This window comes from Lipotes vexillifer, unplaced genomic scaffold (assembly GCF_000442215.2).
Source record: "Lipotes vexillifer unplaced genomic scaffold, Lipotes_vexillifer_v1.1 scaffold308, whole genome shotgun sequence".
In the NCBI taxonomy this organism is placed as follows: domain Eukaryota; kingdom Metazoa; phylum Chordata; class Mammalia; order Artiodactyla; family Lipotidae; genus Lipotes; species Lipotes vexillifer.
This window is the reverse complement of record NW_006792985.1, coordinates 2,568,153-2,586,859: the sequence shown is the minus strand read 5'-3', so window position 1 is coordinate 2,586,859 and position 18,707 is coordinate 2,568,153. Positions and strand designations below refer to the sequence as shown.

Below are 18,707 nucleotides of genomic sequence, written 5' to 3'. Positions count from 1 at the left end.
TTTTGGATCTTTTGAGGAAAAAAGTAGACCCAAGCATCGTTAGTCACTTTGTCAAATTCTTGTGCAATCCAGTTATTCAGCAGACATTAAGTTGAGGAGGAACATCAGTGTTAGTCTGTTTATTCACCTCGCTGTGGGTCCAGTCTGCCCATTTTCATAGTGTACCTGGGTGTGACTGTGCCCACGTATGTAGCTTTCTCTGCATGCATATTGCTTATATTTACGCAAAGTACAAGGGACACTTGAGCAGGAAGCAAGAGACAAAAGCCCATGTAGATTGCTAACAAAAGCTTCCCCAAAAGCCCCTCTCCGGTGATTGGATTTTCTTTAACATGTTAATCTCATAACTAGGCATACTATTTTAAAGGTCCTGTGGGATACTTTTTAAAAAAATTCCATCAAGGAATAAGTAACCAATAACAGATTTTTTCCCCTAAAAGCAGGTTTTAGTGGAGGAGGTAAGGACTAGAAAAGAAAACCATTGAGTACCTGACAGTTCTAGGGCCTCAGGGTGCTCCCAAGAGCTGCACACGTGACATAATGTATAATTTTACCTTAGAGACTCTTCATGGAGGATCAGATTTAAATACATGGAAGCATTTACTGAGCCAAACTGTAAGAATCACAAGGTTAATGAGGTTCAGATACTTATGAAATTGTAAAACTGGTTTCCTTTTTTATAGTCCACGAACAAGTCATGAACTCTCGTTTAATCAGTGCTATTGAGAGGAGACAAGTAAAAAGAAACGCAATTTGTGGTTATTTATTCCTTATCCCTAATCATGGATATTAATCTAAATAAACATATATAATAATAGAAACGCACTTTGTTCTCTAGTTTAAAAAAAAAAGTTTTTGCGTGGCTTTTTATGAGACAGGTTGAATTGGTAAGAAGAGATTATGTTGCAAATGGTGGCTGGGAGACATTCTTATCCTATGAAGACCCCGATCAAGACATTTTGATTGGCCTTCTGAGATTACGGAAGTGCTCAGAGGAGACATTCCGTTTCGAATTGGTCGGCGGGGTGTCCATAGTCCGAGAGCTGCATGTGTATGGAAGTGTCGTCCCCGTCAGGAGTCGGGATCCCACTAAATTTCAGCATCAGGTATCCTGTATTCCATTTCTGTTTGACTGTGATTAAGAAATTGCTCAAAGGAGGAAAAGAGAAAAAGAACGGGGCAAGGGTGGGAGCAGAGGAAAAGGAGAGGGGAAATTCGGGAAGTGTAGAAACAGGAACCAGTATAATAGTACAGTTGTTCAGAGATGTTTTCTCTTTAAATTGCTCCCCTTTGGGTGTGAGGGAGGGGGAGGGAGAGACAAATTGAGACTCAGTCAAGTGGAATATAATAATAGACTGAACCATATGAAATTGCTATTTTTGAAAGTCAGAAATGGTCTAATACTGGCAATTTCGTATGATTCAACTATTTGGGGATCGAAGGAGATGATAATTTGAAAGAAAGCACTTATGAAATGTTAAAGCACTTCGTAAAGACAAGCAAGCTATGTGATATATATAGTGGAACACTATTCCACTCCCCCAAACAACCTAAATAAATAACTCACTTTTTTAAATTTCGGGAGAATAGGTTAAAACTGCTAATGGTGGATGTAGCATAAACCCCCATATTGGTGATTTAAGAATATTGCCTGGTTTCAAAAAGCTTTTTAGAAATTGAAGGGGTGACTAATAATACAAGGGTAGATGCCCCAGACTTTCATCACCTGGAGATTGCCTAGAACTTGTTTAAAAAGAGACAAGTCGAGAGGCAGTTACCCCCTTGCTGTGACTAGATTAGTCATCCACAGAATACCTTTTGATGGCTTTTGTTGCAGTTATTCCTAGTCTGCTACAGTGTGCTTCTGGTATAATTGAATAGTGAAACTTTTCCTTACACCCGTAAATGGTTTTTTGTCACTCTTATCTTAAAAGAGTTTAGCAGCTACAAAATATTACCCTTCTTGTTTTATGGACCCCTCTTAATGACTTCTTCCCTTCTTAATTCCCTAACCCCTCCATTGCCTCTTACAGGGATTTGGCATGCTACTGATGGAGGAAGCAGAAAGAATAGCTAGAGAAGAACATGGATCTGGGAAAATAGCTGTTATATCAGGTAACTGGGGGAGGGCAAAGTTCATGATTCGTTCACATTTTTAACTTGGTACCACAATGAAAAGTACCTCAGGCCTCTCTTGTCCCCATATATGATTATTATGTTCAAAATTGGGCAGAGCCAAATAGGGAAAGGCTGGTGCTCAAGCACAAAGAAAATTCCTGTAAGCAGTTTGGCGGAATAGAGCTTGCAGAAGCTCTCCATCTCTTGAGTGGCAAGGCCAGTAATCTATATCCTGTCTTCCTCGTGGTCTGTCACACTGGTGTCTTGTGCTTTGTGCCCAGTTACTCTGTCTGGGAAAAATGAAATTTGATGATATGGATCTAAGAAAATCGTAAGTCAGTGTGGAGATTTGTCAGTGTCATTCTGGAAATTAAAATAGAACCTAGTTGCCAGTACAAGATGTTTAAAGGCAGAGTGTCTTGCTCCTTAAAAATTGTTTTCAGTGACTTTGTTCCTGGGGAACAGATTTCCCCTGTTTGGAAGCTTTCCCCTTACCTTGCCTAGGACATCAGATAAGTGGAGAAGTGGGCCTGTAAAGGAAGGCCTGCTGTAAGCGGAACAAGAAATAACGCATATGCACCCTTTCACTCATATCCTCACAAACTTTGCTATTCTCAGTAAGAAGCTAACTTGGTGAAAGCCATGATCAAGATTCAGGTTATTTTCCCTCCAGCATTTGTTTTCCCATTAGACTATGGCATTATTAAATGAAAGTTGAAACGACACTTTTTTTAAAAAAAATCAGTAAGTTGTTGCCAATCAATAAATCAGCACCTTTGCCCAGATTTCAATGATTCCAAATACGGAAATGTAATGACCCAGGCTCACTTAATCGATTATTCAGTCTGGCTTTGGTTTTTGGCATTATCCAGACAGATAATAAAACATTTTTTAACATGGCTAGCTCTGTGTTTCTGTGTTATCTTTAATATTTTTATTGAAGTATAGTTGATTTACAATGTTGTGCTAATTTCTGCTGTACAGCAAAGTGACTCAGTTATACACATGTATACATTCTTTTTTATATTCTTTTCCATTATGGTTTATTCCAGGAGATTGGATATAGTTACCTGTGATATACAGTAGGACCTTGTTGTTTATCCATTCTGAATGTAACAGTTTGTATCTACTAACCCCAACTTCCCAGTCCATCCCCCTCCCTCCCCCTCCCCCTCCCCCCTGGGCAACCACAAGTCTGTTCTCTGTTTTTTCTGCTATCTTTAATCCCACTAAAGAAGTGGGAACTAAATGAGGTTCACCTAATTGGTGCCAATATTTGTTATAAAACAAATGTTTCCTTCTCAATTGTTTAGCCTGTGGCTGACCAGAGGTCAGCCTTTCCTGGTACCAGGAGAGAGCCAGACCGACTCAGACCTCCTTGTACACGTGCGCCCACCGAAATTTCAGTGGCGCTTTGGCCAGCGCACTGCCAGTGTTTTCAGTACAGTACTTCCCAAGCGTTAATATGCTTGTGAATCATCTGGAGATCTTGTTAAAATGCAGATTCTGACTCATTAGGTCTGGAGTGGGGCCTGAAAGCCTAGATTTCTAACCAGCACCCAGTGATAACCTATACTGATGGTCTTCAGACCATATTTTGAGTAGCAAGGGTTTTAGTATTCTCTTCCAAATCTAGTATTCTCTTTCAAATCACTAAGGTAAAGATATTCTCTGTGACCCTGGCAGTGCCTGCATTCCCAAAGTCTGATACGCAATCAAGTGATTTTCTGGTATCTGTGGGAACTTGATCAGTTTTAAAACTGAAGGACATCTGTATTCTTTCTTTTCTTATTTTTTTTTTTTTTTTTTTTGGCTGTGTTGGGTCTTCGTTGCTGCATGTGGGCTTTCTCTAGTTGCGGTGAGAGGGCCTACTCTGTTGCAGTGTGCGGGCTTCTCACTGCGGTGGCTTCTTTTGTTGCGGAGCATGGGTTCTAGGCGCAAGGGCTTCAGTAGTTGTGGCGCACGGGCTCAGTAGTTGTGGCTCATGGGCTCTAGAGCACAGGCTCAGTAGTTGTGGTGCATGAGCTTAGTTGCTCTGTGGCATGTGGGATCTTCCCGGACCAGGGCTCAAACCCATGTCCCCTGCATTGGCAGGTGGATTCTTAACCACGGCGCCACCAGGGAAGTCCCAGGGCATCTGTATTCTTTCACTTCTCCATTATATTTAATTTGCCTTCATGATATCTATCTCTTTTTAGAAATGTTACATGCAGAGAGAGGCCTCTGACTTGCCCGAGGTCACATTCAGTTGCCTGTAAGAGCCTCAGTTTCTGCTTTTTGAGCAGTGTCTAAGTGGAAATCAGCGTCTGTCCTCTTTCTAGCCTTTTGTTATACTCTAAATAATAGCTCAATTTCAGATCATCTGCTTGTAGAACTTTTAAAGTAACAAGAAGAGACTTGCTAAAAATAACAGGGAAGAACCTATCTGCTTATTAGTTGTCACAGTAAGACTACTCGGTTTCTATACAGGGGTTTCTCTTAGCCAGGGGGTTTCTACAGAAGCAGCCCTGGAATGCATTCTTGGCGCTCAAGGGAGTTCTGTGTTACTTCCTGTCTCTCTGGTCTGTGAGCCTCCCCACCACTGCTCTGTGCTGGGGAAACCAGCTAGGGCCTTGACTCGCTGTTTGACTGACGACCTGATCACTCTTCAAATGAAAACACCAAGAACATTTACTCTGTGTGTGATGCATTTTATTTCTCTAATTTAGTAATATATTACTGTTCTATTTAAGTTTCCGAATCAGACATCTGAGGTGTCTATTATTCAGAACTTCAAGGAAGGCAGATTTAAAGTGTTTTTTTTTTATCATAATGTGTTTTGGGGTTGTTTTTTTTCTTCCATATTTGTTCAGTTGACTTTGGTCTTTCTGATTTAAGTACAATGCTGTGTGTGTATGTGTTTAATTGGTTTTTGTAAAAAGTGAATTATTCTCCATAGGTTGATCCTTAGAATGCAAATCTCCTTGTGATAGTACTGGTGCTTGTGTGCTGCATTTATTCACAAGACTTCATTAGATGTGGTGTGTAAGAAGAGACACTTGGACGGGGGTGTTAGGATTCTATTCCTGCATTGACAGTAGCTCTCCTTGTGATCTTGAATAATGTTGCTTGATCTCCATGGACCTTTATTTCTTTACTAAAAATAAGTGGGTTAGGTTATCTTTTACAGTTCTAACAGTCTAGAATTCTGCCCCTTAATATCTTCATTTCTTCTAGTTCTCAACCAGACCAACTATGTTGTACTGATTACATATGAAGTAGATTCTTTTCTAAAACCATATTAAGAGACCCTTTAATTTCATTAGTAATTGATCTCAGTCTCATTTAGTTTGGGGTATTTGATGATAAAGTTTCCCGTAGGTAGCTAATCCCAGCCATGATTTGTGGAGGCATGTCCATTTCTGTCCCAAGTAGAGATATTTTATGACCTGTGTCCTACTTTTTTTTCCGCTGACCTTGTCCTTGATTTGTAAATCCATCTTTGTTCTGCTCTGTAGGCTTCTGCATAACTCATACACTGTGGTGGTCTAGGTGTTCTGTCCTGGCATAACTAGTAGCTTGAGTAAAGGGAGAGACAGATCATTTATCATTCTGGTTTCTGTGACTGTAAGAGGAATGCATTTATGTAGAATTTTTTTTTTTAGTTACATTCTGATTCATTGTGACTTCCCTTCATCTTGCCAGCAGATTTTCTCTGTTTTCTTGGATTTATAATCTTTGATTCTGCCTCTAGACAATATTATTAACTACACAGTAGATGTGATTTGAATCACTAGTCAGAAAGACCCCATATAGTCTATTTTTCCATATTAAAAACCAAATTGTTTTTATCTGTTACCTCAAGATATTTTGTTAATAAAAGGTACATACTGTATATTTTTAGCTGATTTATCTTTTTTAAAAGACTAACTTTATAGCTACATGAGAAAACTGAAAACTTGTTTATCAGAGTCCAATGAAGCACTTTCTCAGAGTGACTTTTAAGTTTATTCATTCTGCTTAAGTATATAAAATTGTCTTAGTAAGTAAACTGTGTGTTTTAAAATTAACCGTCAACTCTAAATGTGAAAATTAAACAAAGCAAAAATGAAATGGCTAACTTCATCAACATCAAAACACTACGTGTATTGAGTATCTCCTGTGTGTGGGGAACATGGGCTGAGAGGGCAGAGAGAGGAAGGAGGAGATGCCATCCTGCCTTTGAGGGATGTTGATGCGGCCAGAGTAGCTCGCTCAGTCTTCACCCTGCAGATTGTCCTTAACTGCAGAGGAAGACAAATTTTTCCCTACTTAGACTGTTTCTCAACTCAGGATTAGTTGCTTCAGCGTAAGAAAATCTTTTCCTACATATAAAAATGGGTAAATCAGTAGTATGAGAACAACCAGCTTATAATGTGTAGGCAGGAAATAACAGTTAATTGCTGCTAAGTATCTAAGCAGTTAATTAATCTAAACAGTTAATTAAGTTAATTAATACTTAAGTCCAAGTAGTTTAATATCTTTCATCAACTTACTCGTGTAGCTTCGATCAGCACACATCTGTTTAAGATTAACAAATCGTATCTACTTAAAAGCCATGATGTTTATCTACTTGGATGATCAGCATTCTTTCCTTTAAAAATGTTAAGATGGAGCAGTTTTTTCCTTCCCTCTCGTATGGTGTAAAGTGCAAAGATTACACTGTAGAACTTAACCATAACATTTGAAATGCCATCACTAATAATCACCATGGAAACTGGAGATCTCTGATGTCACACTGCCCGTGTGATTTCTCAAAGGACAAATATAACTGTTGATAGCCACTATTTAAAGAGCCACTTAATACCTCCAACAAAATGATTTTTTTTCCTTTAGGCAGTTTTGGCTAGGCATCAGATCCAATCATGTTCCTGTTTCTGTTTGCCAAGCTAATTGCTGTGCATCAAGATGAACAGCTATTCCCCAAGCTCCCCCTACTACCTTCGTCATAAGCAGTATCCTATTTGTGTTCTTTCAAGTAGAAAATTAACATGGCCATTGGCCAAGGATTGTACCAGGCTGACGGATCAAACAATGATGATGAGAAACAAGGAAAATGTCTGAGTGTGTGATGACAGAAATCACTGAAGTCAGGGGCTGATAGCCATTTTGTTTAAACCTTTTAAAAAGGCAGAGAAGAGGGGAGAAAAGAAGAGCTTAAATACAGGATGAGCAAACGAGTCACCGTGGGATGACATCGTTCTAGATCATGATGCTCAGAGTTGTATGACTCTAAAGCCACATGTACAATCCCCACTAGTGAAAAAAATCAATGTGCCTGAGACTTATAGCATCCGATATGGCTTCCTGGGACTGAAATTAATGGTCTTGTGCCCCAGAGCCACTGATTAATCAAATGATATGTGGGCAGAAAGTAACAGTCGTTTTGTTTCAATGAACTACGAATGACTGAGATGACTTACTGGGCCCCAGAAACTTGGCCTATATTCCAGGCTGTGACACATCTCCCTCCTTTTGAGGTGAAGGTAGTTTTATTCTTTGCATTATAATCTAATTGGAAAAAAAAAAAGGGGTATATTTGTAACTAGATCTGTCTGGTAATGGACTTGTAATCATTACCAAAATGCCTAGAAAAGCTTTTCCTTATTTTGGCTTACCTATTTGCTAATGGACACAGGAAGCCTGCCAAATGCAAACCAGTTTGTGCCGCATGTGTTAATATACGACTTCTCAGAAAAGAAGGGAAAAGGCTGTTTGCTCTTTTATAGCTTCTGTTTCATCCCTTTACATAATTTATCTTTTCATAAATTATCCCCTAACTATTCCCTAGTTAAATGCACATTATTAGGGTTCTGTATATTCCTCTGTTTCTTTCATTTTGATATTCTATCATACATATTTCTTTTTTGGTGCATGTTCCAGTGGGATTTTGTTGTGGTGGTGGTGAATATCTTTCTTTTCAAGAACAATAGGTACAACATAAAATATTGCTTTACAACAAGAACTTTATTAATTTCATCATCTTTATTAATCAGACTAGCACTGATGACATAGAATACTACTTAGCTTGGTATCAAATTAGCTAAATGTGTGCTAAGTGGTGTCTGTATTGCTGTGGAGGCATTGATGCATAGGCTCACTTCAGGACTCTTTATTCCCTGACTTGATGTTTATTCATTTATAGATGAATCAGGTACCAGTTATATAGTACATTGCATATCAAGCGCATTGGACCCATCTCTCACTTGGCATCACATGACAATATTAATTAATGCATGTTTTTCAAATATTCCCAAATAGGCCATTAGTCAGTTTCCACTGTTTGGATCTTGTGGGCAAGTGAATTTTTGGTGACGTTTCCTAGGCAGAAGCTAGTGATACCAGTAGACATGCTGGCACTAGAGGAACAGGATTTGGATTTGGCAAGTGCTGTTGCTCTTCCCACATCCATGCTGTCAAGTCTTCCTGTGTCTCCGAAACGTGCGGGTTAAAGTCTCGGAGGATAGCCTTGCTAATCTGGTTGCCACACCTACTACGTTTGTAGGCTTTTTCTCCCCGTTCTTCTTCCTTTTTGTTTATGGGTATTGGGGATGATAGCTGTATACTTCTGCTTGGGTAGAGGAATAGTGTTGTATTATGTGGTTCCTAATAATATGCCCGAGAGGTCTGGGAGCTTTAATATAAAGGACCGCCTTTATTGTAAAGTTACATGCTTCACAGGCTTTTTTCTGAGCGAGGACTCCTTTTCCAAAGTGGTCTAGCCTGCACTGCTCACCATCTGCTGTCTATCACAAAGGCTCTTTTATAGTTTGTTGCAGTGTTAACTCCTTACCAGTGTAACATTCATGTGATTAGTACTGTGCTTTTCTCTAAATGTTTGACATTGCTATAACCCATTCAATTTGATAAAGCTTTTCTCTTTTAGATCTGTTAGAGGCAGGGCTTTGGCAGATTCTTCCCATTTGGGTGAGCAGGTAACTAAATAATGCTGGAAAATACTGATGCTTCCTTTTTTTAGCAACAACCAAGATACTGATATTATAGAGCCTTTTTAGCTTGGGCATTTCTAATTCCAGCAAGAAATACACAGGGGATTTCTTTGGTCAGTCTGGCTTAAACTGTTGACTGTAACCAACGGCTCACATTTCCAAGACATTAAGTGGTGGATTTAGGTTTTAGATTGTAGCCATAGGGTAATGTTTCCTTACGCACCTCATCCTGGGCCTCCCAATGCATCCAGCTGTTCAGTTTGTCCACCATTTGTGAATGAATCACTGATGTCTAGTATACCAGTCAGAAGCCCCAGATCTATACCCTGTGTGGTCTGTTACCTCTTACTGCAAATCCTACCAACTAGTGGTTGTCTGGGTTATTTATTGTGGTGGAACACACCACCCCAAAATTTAGTGGCTTCAAACAACCATTTTATTTGCTCAGTGATTCTCTAGGTCAGACATTCAGCAGGGCATGGAGAAGATGGCTTATCTCTGTTCCATGATGTCTGGGGCCTCGGCTGGAGTGGCTTGGATGGCTGGCAGCTGCTGGGGTGGCTTGCCTAGAGTCTGTCTTCTAGCTGGTAGCGGGTGCTTGGCTGAGACTGTCCACATGAGCAACTTGCTGCTTCTCCACATGCCTTGAACTTCTCCTAGCATGAAGGCTGGCCTCTAAGAGGAGGGAGGAAAGGCCTTGGTTTAGAAGTTGCAGAACATCCTATATGCATCATTTATCGCTGTGTAATAAAACAGCCACAAAACGTAGTGGCTGAAAATAACAAGCAGTTATCTCATGGTCTCTGTAGGTAAGGAATCCAGAAGGGACCTAGCTGGGTGCCTCTGGCTCAGAGCATCTCATAAAGCTGCATTTACAGTGTCAGCCAGGACTGTAATCAGTTCAAGATTCAATTGGGATGGAAGGGTCACTTCCAAGTTCACCATATGGTTTTTGGCAGGCTTCAGTTTCTCACGGGCCGTTGGTCTCAGGGCCACTGTTCCTCCCCATGCCATGTGGGCCTCTCCATGGGGCTGCTCATCACGTGGCAGCCTGCTTCCCCCAGCAGAGTGATCACAGAGACAGAGTCCCTTTGACATGGAAGCCTAGTCTTCATAACTTGGTCTCAGAAGAGAGCCGACGAGTCTAACGCCACCTTCAAGGGAAGGAGTACACATGACTGTGAATACCAGGAGACAGTGAACTTCGAGGGTCATTTTAGAGACTACCTGCCACGATGTGACTTCTGCCCCATTTGTTTTGGTTAAGGAAGTCATTGGGCCAGCCCAGATTTAAAGGGAAAGGAAAAAATCCCACTTCTCAAAGAGAGAGGCTCTGGTAGTGACCATCTTTGGATACTAAGTGAGCGAATACACTTTCATTAACTTGTGATTAATAGGCATCCAGCCCCTTTCTACAGGAAACTTCATGTAGCCTTCTCCCAGGATGGGAGAATACCCAGCGTTAGGGGTTCTTGTCCCCGTCCTGATGTCAGTATTTTCATGCAGCCATCATGCAGCACAGGCACACCTAACACTGTCTTAAGCGGAGTTTGGCAGGCCGCACAAGAAGCACCTGCATCTGACCTATGTCTGCCCTCTCTTCCATGAGGACATTCCTCTGTTTCCCCTTACAGGCCTGTCTAAATGTCTCACGCTTTAGGTCTAAGATGTTGCCCATTTATGTCTTCCTTCTAGGCTATGGAACATAGAAGACCATCTTAGGCAAGGGTACATGCTTTCCCTAGGGAGATCTGACCCCAATCGACGTTCCTTCCTCTCCATAAATACCAAAAATAGTTAATGCACCTTAAAGACTTTTTCCCCCCATTTGGGGAAGCAGTAAATTGTATATAACATAAAATTTGCCATTATAACCATTTTTAAGTATACAGTTCAGTGACATTAGTTACATTCACAATGTTGTGCAACCATCACCACTATTTCCAAAACACTTTCATCACCCCAAACAGAAACTCTGTACTCACTAAGCAGTAATTCCCAATTTCACCATCTCCCAAGCCCCTGGTAACTTCTAATCTACTTTCTGACTCTGTGAAATGGAATCATACAATATGTATCCTTTTGTGTCTGGCTTATTTCGCTTAGCATAATGTCTTGAAGGCTCATCCATGCTTTACACACACACACACACACACACACACACACACACACACACACACACACACACACACACACTCTCTCTCTCTCTCTCTCTCTCTCTCTCTCTCTCTCTCTCTCTCTCTCTCTCTCTCTCTCTCTCGGGTTGTTTCCACCTTTTGACTATTGTGAATAATGTTACTATCACGTTGGTATACAAATATCTATTTGAGTCTCTGCTTTCAGTTCCTTTGTGTCTGTACCCAGAAGTGGAGTTGCTGGATCAGTGGTCATTCCATTTAACTTTTTGAGGAGTCACCAAATTGTTTTCTACAGCTGCTGCATCATTTTACTTTCCCATCAACAGTGCACAAGGGGTGTAGTTTCTCCACATCCTTGTCTGCACTTGTTATTTTCCTTTTTTTTTAATTTTTTTTTATTTTATAGCCATCCTAATGGTGTGAAGTGATGTTTTATTGGGGTTTTGGCTTACATTTCCTTGATGACTAAAACGATGTTGAACATCTTTTTGTGTGCTTATTTGTCATTTGTGCCTTTTAAAAAGTGTCTGTTCAAGTCCTTTGCTCATTTTTTAATTGGGTTGTCTGTCTTGTTGAGTTGTAGGAATTTTTAATATCCTCTGGCTACAAGACTCTTAAATATTTTCTCCCATATATATTCATAAAGATAGTGGTCTGTAATTTTCTTTGTAGTGTCTTTGTCTGGCTTTGGTATCAAGGTATTGCTAGCCTCATAGGATGAGTTAGGAAGTGTCCCTCTTCAGTTTTTTGGATGTGTTTGAGAAGGATTGGTGTTAATTCTCTAAACATTTGGTAGAAATCACCAGTAAAGCCATCTGGTCCTGAGTTTTACTTTGATGGGAGGTTTTTGATTATTGAATCAATCTTTTTACTTGTTACAGGACTATAAAGACATCCTGTTTCTTCTTGAGTCAGTTTTCATAGTTTATGTTTCTAGGAATTTGTCCTTTTCAACTAGGTTATCCAATGTGTTGGTGTACATACATATTCATATTGTTATTCATATTCTCTTATAATTCTTTTTATTACTGTAAAGTCAGTAGTAATGTTTCCTCTTTCATTTCTAATTTTAGTGATTTGAGTCTTTTTTTCTTTGTACTTTTTTTTCATACTTTGTATGATTTCAGTCTTTTAAAATTTATTAAGACTTGTTTTATGGCCTGATATATGATCTAACCTGGAGAATGCTACGTGTCCACTGTGGAAAATGTGTATTCTGTTGTTGTTGGGTGATGTGTTCTGTTAGATCTAATTGGTTTAAAGTGTGTTCAAGTCCTCCATTATTGAAAATGTGTATAGTAGTCTCCAGCTCTTGTAGAACTATCTATTTCTCCCTTCAGTTCTGTCCATTTTTGCTTCATATATTTTGGGGCTCTGTCATTCGATGTATATACATTTATAATTGTTAAACCTTGATGAATTGAAACTTCTATCAATTTGCAACGTCCCTCTTTGTCTCTTATAAACTTTTGTTTACTTAAACTGTGTTTCATTTAATACTAAATCAACCCCAGCTCTCTTTTGGTTATGAGTTATTTTCTTAGTGATTACCTTAGGGATTGCAATTAACATCTTAAATTTATAACCTAGTTTGGGTAATAATCATTTTGGTTTGAGTACTATGCAAATACTTTGCTCCTATACATCTCTATCTCTTGTTTACATTGTTACTGTCACAGATTACATCTTTATACCTGTCTGACCTTTGACATAAATATATAATTATTTTATGAATTTGCCTTTTAAATTATATAGGGAAAAAAGAGGAGTTACAAACCAAAAGAACAATAATATCAGTTTTTATATTTACTTATGTAGTTATCTTTACCAGTGTTTACTTATTTCTTCACATGGCTTTGAGTTACTACCTAATGTCCTTTTATTTCATCCTGAAGGATTCTTGTAGGGTAGGTTTAGTGATAATAGATTTTCTTAGCTCTGGTTTATCTGGAAATGTCTCAATTTATCCTTTATCCTTGAAAAATACTTTTGCCAGATAAAGAATTTTTGGTTGACAGTTTGTTTTATTTTTTCTTTAGCACTTTAAATGTGTCACCCCACTTCCTTTCTGACCTCCATGGTTTCTGGTATCAGCTCTTAATCTTATTGAGGATCCCTTGTATGTGACGAGTCACTTCTGTCTTGCTACTTTCAAGATTCTGTCTTTGGCTTTCAACAATTTGACTGGGGACTTCCCTGGTGGGCCAGTGGTTAAGACTCTGCGCTTTCACTGCAGAGGGCCGGGTGCAATCCCTGGTCAGGGAACTAAGATCTCACATGCCACTCGGCACAGCCAAAAAAAAAAAAAAAAAAAAAAATTTTTTTTTTTTTGACTGTAACGTTCCTCGGTGTGGATCTCTTTAAGTTTATCCTGCTTGGAACTTGTTGAACTTCCTAGGAGTGTAGATTCATGTCTTTCATCAAATTTGGGAAGTTTTTGGCCATTATTTATTTTTTCTACCCTTTCTCTCTCTCATCTCCCTCTGAGACTCCTATGATGTGGTGTTAGTATGCTTGATGGTGGTGGTGTAACACAGGTCCCTTATTTTAGCTATTGTACGTTTCAGCTCCAGTATTTGTTTGGTTCCTTTTTATAATTTATCTTTATTGGGTTCCCCCCTTTGTTCATACAGTGTTCTCATTTCCTTTAGTCCTTTTTATTTTTTTTTTAATTGAAATAGATTTGATACATAACTGTGTAAGTTTAAGATGTAGAACGTGTTGATTTGTTACATTTATATAATGCAGTATCATTGCCATTGTAGTGTTACACCTCTAAGACATTACATGATTATCATTTCTTTTTTGTGGTGAGAATAATAAAGATCCAGTCTCTTAGCAGATTGATATTTATAACACAGTACTGTTGTCTGTAATCATTATATTGTGTATTAGATCACCAGGATTTATTTATCTACAGGTGTCAAGTTTGTACCTTTAAATGGCATCTCTTCTATTTCCCTACCCCGCAGCCACCGGTAGCCACCATTCTATGCTCTCTTTTTACAGGTTTGGCTTTTTCAGATTCCACAAGTGGTATACAGTATTTGTCTCTCTCTATCTGACTTATATCACTTGGCATAATGTCCTCAAGGTTCATCTGTGTTGTTGCAAATGGTATGAAAATGAATTTCCACCTTTCTTAGGGCTGAATTATATTTCTGTGTGTGTGTGTGTGTGTGTGTGTGCGTGTGCGTGTGTGCGCGCGTGTGCATGCATGTGTGTGTGTGAATCGTATCTTTATACAATTATTCACTGACAGATACTTAGGTCATTTCCATATCTTGGCTATTGTGTATAATGCTACAATAAACATGGAGGTGCAGATTTCTCTTCAATATCCTGTTTTTATTTCCTTTGGATATATACCCAAAAGTGGAATTTGCTGGATCATATGGTAGTTCTGAATTTTTGAGGAACCTCTGTACTGTTTTCCATAGTGGAAAAAAACATTACCAGCTTACATTCCAGCAGTGGTGTACCAGGCTTCCCTTTTCTTCATGTCCTCACCAGCACTTGTTATCTCTTGTGACTTGGTGATGGTCATTCTAACAGATGTGAGGTGCTATCACATTGTGGTTTTGACTTACATTTCCATGATGATTAGTGATGTTGAACACCTTTTCATGTACCTGTTGGCCATTTGAATGTCTTCTATGGCCAATAGGAAAAACGTCTATTTAGTTCCTCTGCCAATTTTTTTAATCCGATTTTTTTATTGAGTTATTTGAGTTTTTATATATTCTGGATATTAACTCCTTATCCAGTATATGGTTTGCAAATATAAATATTTTCTCCCATTCTCCAATTCTTTTCATTTTGTTATTTTTTTTTTTTGCAGTGCAGAGGCTTTTCAGTTTGATGCAGTCCCACTTGTTGACTTCTGCTTTTGTTGTTTGTGCTCCTTTAGTTCTTTGACATGATTTCCTTTAGCTTCTTAAGCATAACTGAGACAGTTGACTTTGCCTAGTAATCACAGTGTTTAAGATTCCTCAGGCATAGTTTCTGTCAACTTCTGTCTTTCTTGTGAATGAGTCTTAGTTTCCTGTTTTGGGTATGCTTTGCAGTTTTTTGTTTAGAACTGCACATACTCAAGAATTATAAAAGTCAGATTCTCTCCCTCCTCGGGGATTGCTCTTAAGGGCTGCAGTCATCCACTTGTATTTTTTCAAGCTATTTTGGCAAAGTCAGTACTCTTTGTTGCATGTGCTCACTAAAATTTCTTGTTTCATTTTCTCTGCAATCAGCCTGTGACATGACAGGGATTTCCTTAAATGTCTGAACCTTTTTTAAAAAGGTGGTAAGGGAATATATCTCTTCAAATCTTACAATAAATACCCTTACTGCCCACCCTGGCTCCAGCTGGCCACTCTAGGAGAGGGGGATGGTAGGTGGTTCACATCTGCTGCCCTCTTACCAAAGGGCAGCGGCCTCTCCCTTCATCAGGCACTCCCCCTGGTTGCTGTAAGTGCCTTATCAGGTTCTGGTGTCCCCATGTAGTTAGTTGGCTTTGATTGTTGTTTCCAGCTTACTGGTTGTTTCAGTAGAGGGACTGATCTCTAGCGTTTTCTACTCTACCATTTTTCTTCTTAAAGTCTTTTTTTTTTTAAACTATAAACAGAAGGGATCCCTCTTCCTACCAGGTTACCGATGACAGTCTTTAACTTCTACAGAAACACACTAATGATCTGAGACATGAAGTAGTGAAAATGATCTGTGACATAGCATACGTTCTGCGCTGGTGGGAACAGAGCCACTCATTTCTCAATTAGATGACTGTGGGCCCTCCTGTGTTAGACTCCCTGTGAAGAATAAACCTAAGAGCTATAGGATAACCCTCCAGCATCTCCCTACTGTAAGTGTCACCCTACTGTAAGTTACCACAGTAGCTTCTATTTAGAGTCTCTATACGTGCTTTATAAGTTACTGCTTTTATTCTTTGTTCATTTTTACTTTGTTATCTTGGTGTACCCATTTCAGAAGGAACAGGGGAACCTTTAGGCTGCTGGGTAACGGGTTGAATCTCTTCTCCTGAGATAGTCTCTGGATGGAGAATAAGTGTACTAACATGCTGTGTTAATGACTTGCAATAACCAACTACTTTGAAGAGCTAAGATCATATGTGGGTAACCTTCTAAGAGTTTCTTTTTAACAGAACAGGAAGAAAAATTCTCTTTCAAAGATTTAGGGTCATTGAGTTAATCTGGCTCATTTTCAAAGAGAAGAAAAACCTTTCCCCAACTCTGATACCAGTGTGTATTGTTGAAGAGTGAAATATTGCCATCCTACTAAGAGATCAATGAGATGTAATAAAATCTCATTTCAGTAGCAAATGAATGAAACTAATGAATACATTTGCCTTGTATTAATGCTGCCAGTCATATATCAAGCACTCAATAAATAGTTGATTAATTGAACCCAAAAGTAATTAAAACAGTTTTTTGAAGTTATTTTTATTTCACTGATTTTTTTTTTTTTTTTTTTTTACTAAGTGATCATGACTTATCTCAATCTTTTGCATCTAATCAGAAAAATCAGAGATTTAAGTTTCAAAGGATAGATTTAGCATATTTTCTCTCTTTTTTTCAAGTTTGGCTTTAGGAATGTGATGTGGGCTCAATTTTAATTCAGTCCAACACATAACTAGCCATGAAGCACAGCCCTGTGTCCTAACAAAGGTCGTGTCAAAGAACAGGAATGAACCTCCAGATTTCGAATTCATTTTCCCTTCTTCAGACATGAAAATGTCTATTAGGCTAGAGTTTTTCTTTTCTTGAAGATTCCAGGAGGTAAAACTCATTAATTTCCAGGCTTCTAGTATATCCTCAATAAATACTTGATTAAATGATTTCTTCCTCTATTAAGTCACATTAGAAATTTCATGTTCTTTGTCCAGTTGGAATCACTAAACCCAAGTTTTCTCATTTGATTTTCCATATGCATGAAGAACTGATTTATTTCCCCATTTAAAGAAACATTCATGTAGTTGAAATAACTTAATCTTATCTTCTTGTTTTCATTTTTACTTTTTTTCATTTTTAAAAGTTGACAGTGAACTGTAGCAAATAGACAGCAAAGTTGATTAGATGTTAAAAAGTGAATTGTTTAACCAGCTGCCACTTAGGTCAAGAACATAACCAACATCCCTGTTGACCCCACCCCATTGTAATCCCCTCCCCTCTCCTTGCCTTCTTCCTTCACCAGTAGCCTCTTTTTTCCTACTTTCTTCTGTGTGTTTCTTTATATTCCACTACCTAATTATGAATCATTTATAAATAGTTTAGTTTTGTTGTTTTTAATTTTAGATAAGTGGGATCATTTTGGTATATTTTTGTTGTTCTGGCTACTTTGGTGCAACATTGTTTGTGAGATTAGGTCACACTGTGTGTGGCTATGTCCATTCATTTTCATTGATAGGCTGGATTCCATTACGCAAATATCTCACAGTTTATCTTTCTTACTCTTGCTGGATATTTAGGTAGTTTCCAGTTTGGGCTTATGAATATTCTTATATATGTATCTTAAGGCTCATAAACACACATTTGTGTGGAATATATACCTAGGGGTGGCATTGCTGGATTTCAGGGAGTACATATGTTCAGCTATAAGAGTCTGCAGAGTGGTTTTCCAAAGGGCTACCAATTTTCACTCCCACCAGGAATGTATAACAGTTTCAGTTTTTCAGTATGATGTGTATGTAGTGGTGTTTCTTTGTAGTTTAATTTACATTCCCTGATGACTAATGAAGTTGACTACCTTTTCATATGCTTGTTGGCCATTTAGATGTCCTCTTTTCTGAAGTGTCTATGTGTGAGATATATTTTTTTCAAAAATCCAAAAGACATTATTATTATTATTACTACTATAATTATTGTTATATACAGTCCATATTCATTTAGATTTACTGTTATATTTATCACTTTCTTTGCTCTTCAATCTTTGCTGAATCTCTAAGATAGTTTATTCATTTTCATTGATATATAAGATTCCATGATGTGGATATAGCACAGTTTATCTGTTTTACTACTGATGAGTATTTATTTGGGTAATTTGCAAGTATTGTTTTCTTTGTACCTAAAGAATTTATTTTAGTAGTAATCTGCTGGTAGCAAATTATTCTAATTTTGATTGTATGAAATATCTTATTTTGCTTATTCTTAAAGTAAGTTTTCACTGAGTATAGAATTCTGGGTTTGCATTTATTTTTTTTCAGCACCTTGAAGCTGTCTTTCCACTGTCTTCTGACTTTTAATGATGCAGTTAAGAAGTCAGATGTCTGTCTTTGAGGATACCCTCTGACTGCTTTTATGATTTTTTTAGTATCTTTATTCTTAGATTGTCTTTGTTTTCTCTAGTTTTACCATGATTGTTTCTAGATATGCATTTCCTCTGCTTGAGCTTGCTTAGGTTTCCTTGGGTTTCTTTAATTAGTGGTTGATTTTTTTTTTTTTTTTTTTTTTTTTTTTTTTTTTCTTTTTTTTTT

The 18,707-nt window shown here is 38.2% G+C and overlaps 1 protein-coding gene across 2 annotated transcripts in view; it reads left to right on the top strand.

The window, feature by feature from the left end:
• Positions 1 to 18,707, top strand: part of ELP3 (elongator acetyltransferase complex subunit 3) — a 109,527-nt gene that overhangs the window by 79,094 nt on the left and 11,726 nt on the right. For both annotated transcript variants that reach the window (XM_007466155.1, XM_007466156.1), the window contains 2 exons: positions 879 to 1,106; positions 2,034 to 2,115. In XM_007466155.1, coding sequence (XP_007466217.1) covers positions 879 to 1,106; positions 2,034 to 2,115 — 310 coding nt within the window. The remainder of the gene's footprint in view (positions 1 to 878; positions 1,107 to 2,033; positions 2,116 to 18,707) is intronic.